We start from the raw sequence: 11487 nt of genomic DNA, 5'->3' as shown, positions 1-11487 counted from the left end.
GAGCTAGATTTTCTGTTCACTTCAGATCCTAGCTAACTGCTTATGCTCCCATTTTTCTTTAAATTAATTAGCCTGTTCTGTATTCCAAAATAAAGATGCATCCCTTCCCTTGGCTGCCTCATAAATGCAGTCCAAAACCTTTACTTAGATAAAATGTGCAATGCAGCAACCTCCCTCCTTCAGTATGCATATTCTCAAGTGGACATTATGTTTTCAGAAAAAATGTGAAACATGAACTCCAAGCTTTGTAAAAAAATGTATCAAATGTGTTCACAGACATTTTCTGTGCAAGGGAGAGCTCATCTGCAACAAAATATTTAAACAGAGCAACAGATGCCAAGAAACACTGTGGTGTTACAAGCAGCCAAGTACATTCTCCCTCAACCTTTTTTCCTTCATTGTGACATTTTGGAGGTACTCGTACATTTCTATATTCCTGGAAGTATTCATTCCTGACCTATCTTCCAATGTTCCTGCAAGAATCCTCACTTAAATATAAGTCACGTATATAAGTCAGTCAGTAAAGCTTCAGCTTTCACTACACCACATAAATGCAATAAATACATTATTCTGTGCGATGGTAAGGAGACATTTTTATTTCATATTTTGTATCTTTTGACAAGACTGCTGAGGTTTCCAACAAGGTCAATAAATTTGAGAAATTGCAGTGAATCTCCAGCAGCATTTGTAAGATACTCAGACTTTCTCACTGAAATGTCTTCAAATACAGGAAACAACAAGCTTCAACCCTAATGAAAACAAATATTCTTGATAGGCCCAAAGCCTTTTCTGCAGGAGTGTTGTAAGTCTGGGTCCTACAACTTCAGTTGTGCCAAAATTTACATTTACAAAGCTCAAGACCCATGTAAATGTGTCCAGAGAGTTGCGTAAAACAAATTCAGTGATACTGGTAACATAAATAAGGAAATTCACTGAAAATATATGAACTTAGTATGTTCCTTTAATACAAAGAGATAATTCCACAAAGTAATCAGGGCTTGTAGAAGTCAAATGGTCATGAATATTGCTAAAACACAAAAGTCCTTATCAGGTGACAAACAAAGGAATTTCCTACTGTGGAAAAGGGCAGAGTTTCTTACAATACTTTCATTACCAACATTCAGGAAAACTGTATTCAAAATTCAAGAAGTCTCAAAGACAGAAACTTTAACAAAATTAAGATCTAATGGGAAAGCTTTCAAAAGAAATATACATTGGTGTCACTTCAGAAATTTACTATGTGCTCTGTCTTTTGTGTAATGTAGTCTTCTTGTGTGCCTGCCATGAACCAAGGACATCAGAAAGTATGTGACAGTTTGTTGCTCATCACTGACTGTCAGTTTGTGCTACTGTAAAACCCCAAAGTACTTCCAAGCTCATGGATGCTCTAGCTTCTGCTTTGAGGAAAGTCCCGTCTTTCAGATGTGTGATCTGCAGACAACACAGAAGTGTCTACTACACAACTTGCCAATGAATGTGAGGGCTGAGGACCGCAGTACTCTACGCAAACTTCCAACAGTTGCAAAGGAGTGGGATAACATTGATCTGTGTAAGCCACTATCTACATCATGCTCTCTAACCAGATGATGAGTTGGGCCTGGAAATTTAGCTGAAATCTCAATCCTTTATCAGGAAAAGTAAGAAGTATATGAGACAAAAATGTTCCTGTAAGCTCATGCAAAAAGTTATTTTACATTAGATCTTATTGTGAGGTTTGCTGACTCCATTGGGGAGGGCATGGGTCTTTAAAAGATCTTTTCCTCTACTTCTGTAGTGAAGGCACACAAATGAATGACTGCTAATAATGAGAAGGAAGACTTCCTAACCAGGTATTTGTGTCATGGCCCTGTCCTTCCCCTTCAGCAAACCCCATAAAATTTATGTAGAAGAAACCCATAGGAGCTGAATCCAGAGAGCAAGTTCATAACTTCAAATGTTTGAAATGACGGTGGAAGCACTGCAAAATTTTACTTCGTAAAAGAAAGTGCATAGCATGTATGATAATTTGGAGGCTCCAGTTCTCTCCCTTCAACTCAGTTTGTTAATTGTTTTATATTTTATACAGTTGTTAATTTCCAAACAAGTTCTTATGTGCAACTTTAAACTTCCGTTTCTGTGCTAAAATTTTCTGTTTGTTTGTTTGTTTGGTTGGTTGGTTGATTTCTTTCCCAAGGCACAAAACCACTGTTGAATGAAGTTTTGATCCCTATTTTTGTTAAACTCCGGCAATCCCATACCTGAATTTATCCAAGTTTCTAACACAATTTTACACTTTTGGTGTCTTTTAGCTCCTTAAAATATACAATTTCCCAAAATCCTCATATCCATAGATTTCCAAATATCAGGTCTAATTCAATGCCTTCTGAGTCCCAAGAGATGCTGATGCCTGTTAGCAGTAGCACAGACAAGGCACCCTATACATAGTAATTTATATATTTGAAGTTCTTATATAAAGCATCCAGAACACGTTGAGCAAACACCCCAACATCATCAATGTTGAAAGACGTAAAAGGAATGAAGTCAACATGGGTGGCAGAATAGAAAGAATTACTGGACAGCTTGTAGTGGATGTTGTGGACAGGGGACACAGACAAAGGTCACAGGTTTACAAGTTCACAAGTTCTTTCCATATTGGTGCTTACAGATGTTGCCTAGAAACATATGCAGATCGTCTTTCCCATGTAGCAATATTTCAAGCAAAGGCTGATTACAAAGGTATCAGAGTAGCCCATGATGAACTTAGCCACTGCACTGGAAGACTGTGGGGAGACTAAATTTGGGAGTAAACGTAGTCTTTGACTGTAATCCATACTGACATTAGTGTAGAGATTAACCTAGAAGTAGAGTGAGTCCTTGAGTCCTTTTTTTAAATTATTTCAGTAATGAGTGTTCTCTCAGCAGATGAATCAAAATTCTTTGGTACAACTGCAGACAATGTATGTAAGTAACATACAAGACAGTTGAATGCTTTGTATATTTGTTTCAGTGACACAACATGATACAGCATGCTGGACTGTAGCTTTCTAATTGATTGGATAGCCTATTCCATGCTGATTTTTCATTAGAAAAAAATATTTTATGAGGCTTCCATAGGTTTTAATAATACAGGACTCAAATCTAGGTCAGTAAAGCTTCAGTGAAGTTGAGGGAATTGCCTCAAAAATGCAACCAGTTTGCTATTTTGCTATTGAGCTTTGTGGAGTTTCCTAGCCCCTGAAGTGGAATGGCAGCGTACTGGGCGACACGGCCAAATGAAATTAATTTAGAGGTGTTTATATACAGGCAGTGCAGCACACCATTTGAGGTTCAATTACTGCTTTTAAGAAATAAAAAATCCCTACAACTACTAAAGACCTCCTTTTGGAAACCTGAGAGGAAATGATTGAAACAGGAGTGTGACCCAGTCTTACAACAGTGAGTACAAAAAATGAACCATACTCAAAATGATTTATTCAATGCTAATAAATACCTTCAGATACTCCTCCCACCAAGGACTGGTTTTTATGTAAGCAGAAATGTAATCCAGACCTGCATGTTAAAAGCCATTGCAAACATATGCAGATACAAGCACAGGGGAAAAGTAAACCATATAAAATTAAAAACGTAAATAGAAAGCCTCCACTGTGAAAATAAAATCTTAAAATTGGTGCTAAATGTAAGCAAAGAATGTTTTGGAAGGTAGTGACAACTTGTTTGCCTATCTGTGCCTGACAGTTAGTAGAGGCTCAAGATCCGTCTGAGAAATTAAATTTTAAAACATATCCTGAACTTTAGAAAAGGATGAGATTCTCTTTGCAAACAAATCACGCCCACAGATCTGAAAGGAGTTTACAGCATATAACAGAACTTGCAGTGTAAAGAGGAAAAACCTATATGGAACGCAGAAAAGGATGAAAAGAAGAAAAGCATTTCATTGGGGATTAATTCCTTATATGGCTCTGTGCAGACATTGGTTCTGTGATACAACAAAGCAGAATAAAATGAACAGAATGAAACAGAGAGCTTGCAAGAGAAAAGCGTGTCTAGAGGCATAGGTAAAACTCTAGAAGAGGCTCTGAAGAAGGAGGACATACAATATGAATAGCAGACATGTGGAATGACTAGTACCCAAATGCAGAAGAGAAAGAAAAACAGAACAAATGTGTCTTATTTTAGATCAACTGGCACACCAGTTTGCTATGTCTGAGGTTGCCAGCCTCTCAGAGTAGGCACAATGGAGCCCTTATTCTGCATGCAGCTTTGTGGCATTACACTAATTAGAGCACCTCCTTTTTAAAAATTAGTTTCTGAGTTCTGAGGACAATTTGATGTGATTATGACTGGCAATGTGCTGTCAGTTTGATGTCTTTTGTCCCAGTGTCCCATGGCTGGATAACTTGATGCATAACTGTAATCTATACTCTAAACCCCGTTTAATCTAAAAAAATCTTAAAGCACTTGACTTACCTATGAGAGCAGAGCTCCCTGGACTGACAGTCATTTTTGTTCCTGAAGGAGAGGTCAGCACTGAATGAACGCTGGTCCCAACACTGGAAAGCACTGCTGACAAGTCTTCTAGGTAAGGAAGAGGTCGTGGAGGCTCTGGTAACAGATTGGGAGACTGAAGTGATAAGCAACACCATAGCAGAAAACAGCTCAGGGACATAAAAAAGTCCACCACCAGCTATTGCTGCATTATTTGCCGTGCTGCAATATTACCATTCCAGAGGGGCAGTGTAAGCATCTTCAGGCAACTACTCAGGGTGTACTTTGCCTTGTGTTAGGTAAGGCACTAGAGAAATTATTCAAATTACATCTGGATCAGTATGACCACAAAATAAAAGAAATTGTGTCTGAAGGCTGCAATGGCATTCTGGTTGACCCTCTTCATGTGTAACAAACGTATGTGGTGTGAGGAGGTACATCAGCTTGGATAAAAGAGCAAATTTATACAGAACAGAAACTGAATCAAAAGTCCACTGCAGTCAGTGGAAAACTTTTCAGTGTCTGCTACAACCTGGATCAAGCCCTGATAAAATATGATTATAACCCTGCCAAATCCTGTGGTACACTTAGGCAGAGCTCCAAAGGACTAAGAGTTCAGATCTTAAGAAGGTCAGCCTATGCTGAGAACTGCAGGATTTAGTTCTTTACCAACCATAACGCTATTTTAAAAATCAGCTGTGTTGCCTATTATTCCCAATTCTGTTTGTCATGGAAATGATGAGATATTTGATGTAAGTGAATGGTGGCCTCATCCCCTTTCAATTAGATCACAATACATGCTAAGCAAGTTTTTCTGTTTCTGATCACATTCAGCACCAGTCATGGATGCTTGAACTGTTCCTTTCCATCAAAGAACTAAAAATGTGTTTTGCCTACAAACATAATAAGCTTGCATAATTCACAGTAACCTTCCATCTTTAAAAACTAAGCCACTTATGAAAATCAGAAAAGGATTTAAAGATCATGTTGGAGAATTTATTCATAGGCTGAAACACAGCTGATTTTTCTCTTTCAGATTTTTTTTAGACTCTGTTTCTAGAGCCAGTCTGGATTCACAGGGAAATCATGTGAACATTCATAATGGGGTTTTAGTGTTCTCTGTGAAATTGAGAGATCTCACTTTAAAACTTCCTCTGGAAGCTGCATCATCCATAGGACATATGCTCGCTCTAGTCATGAAAAATGAGGTCTGTAATGGATGTTTTAGTGGTATTGCACCAATAATGGGGACTAGGCTTCAAAATTTGACATTTCACTATCAAATATACAGAAGCACTTACAAAGCCTGGCTGTATCATTTATCTGTCAGGCATGGAGAACTAATAGAAGACTAGTTACTAGGAAAGGAAACCTCTTTCCCACACATCAAATTACCACCAGGTAACATTTCCATCCTAACTTCAGAGCTGACATTGTCTTTTAAATCACTCATCTAGGCTTTCTGTTTGTTGTTTAGAGAAGTAAACTTAGCCCTTCACTGAAGTTGGGGAGTGCTTTTTAAAAGTACAGTGAATTTATGCACGTTAGGTGTAAAACACGTCCGGTATCACACAGCCTGCTGTGTGACAAAAGGTTGCTCAGCAGAGACAGGGTGCTCCACAGGGAGAGTGAAATTTCTCTTGAAATCATTCTAATTTAATAAATGCTTTTTTTAGCTAGTAAGTCTGAAAGTGAAACTGAATATCTCGGGACCAGGAGGCACAGTTGCTATGCTTAGACATTCTCTCCTCATCCATCTTCCTTTCATCACCACTTTGTTTGAGGTGGTGCTGTCCAGAGAACAAACGCAAACTGATTCTCTTCTTAGAACAGGCCTGCCTGTATGCTATTCCCTTTTTCTACATCCTCTGAGTAGTTCTGCAGGCTAGATGTGCCAACAGCCAGATTACTATTACGGGAAGTGCAAAATACCCTGGACTTACCAAGAACCAACAGCTGGGAGCTTTCAGTTACCTCTCCACGATGATTGGCTGCCTTGCAGGAGTACAACCCCTGATCTGACAGAGAAACATTTGCAATTTGCAGCAACCCATCGTGCATATGGTGAGCAGCGGACAGCTTGACCTTGTTCTTAAACCAAGTAACTTCTGCTTCAGGAACACCTGGAAAAATATTGACAAACCATCACACAAGTAAGATATAGTGGTTACTAAACAGTGTGATGGTTGCTACAAACAAAATTAAGATAGAACAATTTAAACAAGATTTTAATATGACTTCCAAGTGGCATCTTCTGCAGTTCCAAAGTGTTTGGTCAGCTCTTTCAGATTGCCTGTCTTTATGTTTCTTAGATGATGGAGCAGAAGAGTCAAAACTGAGTTGAAGTCTCCCCTTTTAGTGTCCCAGAACTATACAAGTGAACTCTGAACTCATCACTCTTAAAAGCAAGCCTCTATTGTATCAGAACGAAGGTTAATCTAGCCTAGTATCTTGCCTCTGGAAGAAGCTATAAGCTGGTGCCTCTCCCAGCTTCCCACCAGTTTCAGCTCAGGAACTTTCTGGGCAAGAAGTAGTTTCTGAGCAGTTAGGAGTGCTCCATGGACATATCTTCTATTAATTAATCTAATCTTCCTTTTTGAAAGTATGCAAAAAATTGACAGTTACATCATCAGAAAAACTGTTTCACTGGTCTCACCAGGAGTGTTCAGACAATAGATTGTTACAGATTCATAACTCACTACAGGAAGAATTGCCTCCTTTTGTGTGCTTGGATCTAAGGTCCAGCTATTTCTGCTGGGTACCCTCTTGTAGGAAAGGGTGCTGACGCGTAGCTGTCAGGACCTCTGGTCTTGCAGTAGATAGCATTTCCTTGGCATAGGGATATCTACCTCAATTTAAATGCATACCAGATCAGGTAATTTAGTGTCACTGACTACTAAACAATTGGTTTATGTGAAATGGTTTTGGAAGTCTCAATAGATGGGACCTGTACCTGGGAGGAAATTATACTGTGTGGACCCACAGCTGTGAGGAGTAGCACATCACTAATCCTGGTAACTGCTGGAGTGCATGCTCTCCTATTTGTGGTCCCCTTCCCCATTTGTATGTGGGAGGCAGTTAATCTCTTTCACATGAACATGCAGTTTCCTTGAGCCTACTGTAGATTAAGGGCATGCATACAGGCTGCCCACCTAAATCCTTCCCTGCCTTACGCCACAGCAACATGTTCCTCTGCCCATTGCGAGTACCTTTCTGGTTGGGCCTCCATGTGAAAAACTACAACTCACTCTATTTGTCAATTCTGATGCCCTGGCATCAGAAATCCCTCACTCAGGCTGTGCTCACTGAGTACAACCACCTACTGGTCATTATTCACAATGACCACCTGATTGCAGGTGCCTCACTAAACATGTGCAGATGGAAGTGGGAAAGGGAGATTTTCCCTATTCTCCCACATCAGAGCATTGTGGCCTTTTTTCCACCTCTCCCAGAGTCACCTGGTAACTTTGCCAAGACATCTGGAATGAGTATGTCTGAGCTTGGCAGCCAGGAAGGAAAGCTGAAGCGCTGTAAGGGCTGAGGTCCTCATCCACATTCAGAAAGTAGCAGGAAGTGGGCTGTGAAAGACTACAGGGTTTTTCTCACCTTTGTCTGAGGGTAAATAGCATATGTTAATCTGGACCCTTCATGCCATACCTGGAGAACTAATCATTCTTGCCTATGGTGCTGTTTTCCAAAGGCTTACTCTTGTTTGTGTTGCTACAACTCAGCTTTTTTAAAAGGATGGGCTGTCGGCCTGTTTCTGACCCCCTGCACTGGGTTAGGACCACTACATAGCTCTCCATCTGGCTGTTACTCTTTGACCTATGTGGCGTGGGTGGGCTGACCACCACTTAAAACCTCACTCTGATTTTTTCCAGAGCATCCAGGCAGAGTCCTCAGGGAAGTTCAGACAACCGCTGGATAGCAAACAACTCCAAACCTTGAATTTATTCAAACCTACATGTTCACTATGTTTCCATTTTGGGGGAAAGGAATTTTGAGAGAACTCTGGAGAGCAAAGGAGACAAAAGGGAGACTCTTCCGGTTCTGCAGTCACTGAGATGGAAAAACCCTCCAGCACTTGTCCTCCCAATGTCACCCTAGTGAAGGGATGACCCAGTCTCTTTTGCAATCTAACCTACTTACAGTGCACAGGTTTTCACATTATGGCTCTTGCCAAACTTAAACATAGAAGTATCAAGAAATGTACCTCAGAAATAAAAAATCACAAGAGCATAAAATTATAAAGCTTTCTCCAGTTCCAGCCAGGGCTCATCTTCTTTCTTTGTTTTGAAGACTTAAAATTAGGTAGAGCTTTCAAGCTTTTCTTGAAAATAAAGGAAGATAGGTGGGAGAAGAGGAAGGGCTGAGGAGTGTTGAGAAGGGTAAAGAGGAGGGAAAGTGACAAGGATTTAATATGAAATATGAAATAAATAAATACATTCTAATAAAATAAATAAGTAAATTCAGAGAGACAAACAAAACTGATTTGCTTCTTGCAGACAGCTGCTCAGATAGTCGTAGTCCAGAAAGGCAGATTTCTCTTCTATACACTTCACCAGGGGAAGAACCAACAACAGGTTAAAGGTAAGACTCCTTACTGTTGAGGTATTACTGTTGAGTAGAGGAAAGGTGCACTGTACCTACAAAAAGTCCAGCACCTCTACAAAAAACTTCTCGCTGCTACTCTATGAAGTGTGTTCTTCCTCTGTCTTTAATGAAAAGTTTCCACACTAACAGGAGACTATTTGAAACTAACCTGCACAGCTGCTCCTACAGTTTGGTGCAGGGAAAATAAGCAGTATATGTCAGTGAGTAGCAGCTTAATTTTTTTTTGTACTTCCACCTTTGGTGACACATCTAAGCCCCAAGGCAGAAGTAGGAGGCAGCCAGCACTGGGGCGAGCAAACACATTATTGCGCTGCGTTGCCACACGGGGTAGCAAGAGCATTTCAATCGGTTTTGTTGGGTATCAGTGAATCAGAAGACAGAGGGCTGACTGCCTTGCAGAAACAAGTGCAGAGACTGAAAGTCTGAGAGGTGCCAGCTGGAAGCAAAACTCACTTTGCTGGGCAGGCAAGACTTTAGGTGGTGAATAGTTACCCAAGTTTATTGTTCTTCAGCTCGCCCCTACATCACTGTGCATGTATCCAGCACAAAAAGGCTACCTGGGATATGTAGCAAGCAGAACTGTGCATGCCAATCAAGATAATTTTGCTAAACCAGGAGCTTTTGGGGAAAGGAAGCATAGCAATACAAGGATCTAGCAGTGGTGACTCGCTTCCAATGCCACAATACTATTGAAATAGTGACTTGCACGTCAGAATCTGGCATAGCCGATGAATAAATATGGGTCATAAAGCAAGGTGAGAACTATAACCTCCAACATATAGATTAAATAGAGAGGAAAGGAATTTTTAGGTGAGTTGAAAAAGCTGCAAGATGAAATATCAGAGAGAGAAGGATATGCAGGGCAGGGTGGTAATATATTTTAAGTCACTCTTCCAAACCTGTCTGACTCAACAGTAACTAATGGTACATGACGTTTTGCAGGCAGGTGCCTCTGTTAGAAGTCTTATGGCCTGAAGGATACCATGGAGAAATGTCCTAAGAAATAGATCTAAAAAACTGCTTTCTCCTTTCATGTCCAACTGTATTTTCAAAAACAGCCTGGGCCAGATTGACTGAGGCTACTGAATGAAATCTGCACAATTTAAGTGCTGAAGTCAACAGAAATCTTCCTAGTGATACTGATGTGATCCAAATTGCTCCCACATCCCATTTGGAAGTGAAATTGCCCACAGATATCAAATTGCCCACACCAGAAATGCTGCTGGCTTTTTGAAGCTTGGAGAAAATCTGCCGGTCACAAGCATCTGCAAGACTCCTGACTGACTTTTGGGCAGGATTAGTTTTGGAGAAGTCTGGGATCGACCACAATCACCTAACTATGTTTAAAAAATATTCTTTCAGCTCTATAGACAAAGTGTGAATTTATGTCAAGTGAAATAAGGCTGATTTTCAAGCTTGAACAAAACCACACCACCATCTTTGGTATAACCAAAATAGAGTTTCATCCTGACATAATTCATATCAGGAGCCAATTAAACTGATGATTTTGTTTTCCCTTGTCTTACGTCTAATATCTATAGATTTCAGCTCAGAACACAGATTTTGACAGTGCTTATGCCTTTCATAAGAGCAATATAAAATAACTCCCTGGGCTCTGGTAATGTTCTCTTTCATTACCTCTTGCTTTTAGCAAACTTTCTCCAGGCTTATCAACACCTGTCAGCAGCAAGTGTATATTTCTGTCCCTTGACAGCAAGAGCAGCTTTAGAAAATGTCATTAGCTGTTCCTCTTACTTAATAGTTGTCTTATAAATGCTTATTCTGCTGTCCTGCTGACTCTCAATAGAGACATGTCCTTATATGAGCCAAGACATCGAGATCCCATACATGCATGGCCCTACACTACAAACTATACAGCACAGTGATAGCAACACAGCTTACAATGATGAGATTACCAGCCACCAAATTCTGAGCTGGAACAAATTTCAGTTGCTGTGCTGGCTCAGGGTGTCCTGAAATGACTAGAGGGAAAGTACTAGGACAAAAAAGACTTTAGTTTTACAAAGCGTTGTGAAGAGTTTTTTCATCTGGATAAGTCTCCACATGATTTCTGGGTATATTAGTTTGCTTTCTAATTATGGTCACTTAATTCTCACACTCCAATTTCTTTTTTATTATAAGATGTTATTGCATTAACCATTGCACATTAACTTACTATGATTTGATGGCCATTTCATTGTGAATGCCTTCTGAGGAACTTTGGCAAACTACATAGCTGTAAAGTTCATCTACTCTGAAGAAGTCACTAGGATACAACACGTTTGCTGACTTGATGCAATAGGGATTGTTACTCTTCTCCTTAAAATTGATCGTTCTCAGTAGAATGATCAAAAATATATTAAAAGGCTGGATAATCACAACCCTGATGCTAAAAAAAAAAAAAAAAAA

At 39.8% G+C, this 11487-nt stretch overlaps 1 protein-coding gene across 1 annotated transcript in view; it reads right to left on the bottom strand.

Moving 5' to 3' along the window:
• Positions 1–4446: 4446 nt before the first annotated feature.
• Positions 4447–11487, bottom strand: part of LOC104465463 (ADAMTS-like protein 1) — a gene marked incomplete at both ends in the record, with an annotated part of 30539 nt that continues 23498 nt past the window's right edge. Inside the window, 2 exons of the mRNA XM_010078511.1 lie at positions 4447–4581; positions 6408–6587. Of these exons, the coding sequence (XP_010076813.1) occupies positions 4447–4581; positions 6408–6587 (315 nt within the window). The remainder of the gene's footprint in view (positions 4582–6407; positions 6588–11487) is intronic.

The sequence above is a fragment of the Pterocles gutturalis genome, unplaced genomic scaffold (genome assembly GCF_000699245.1).
Source record: "Pterocles gutturalis isolate BGI_N339 unplaced genomic scaffold, ASM69924v1 scaffold4653, whole genome shotgun sequence".
Taxonomy (NCBI): Eukaryota; Metazoa; Chordata; class Aves; order Pterocliformes; family Pteroclidae; genus Pterocles; species Pterocles gutturalis.
The sequence above is the reverse complement of the archived record's forward strand: the minus strand, read 5'-3'. Positions and strand labels throughout refer to the sequence as shown.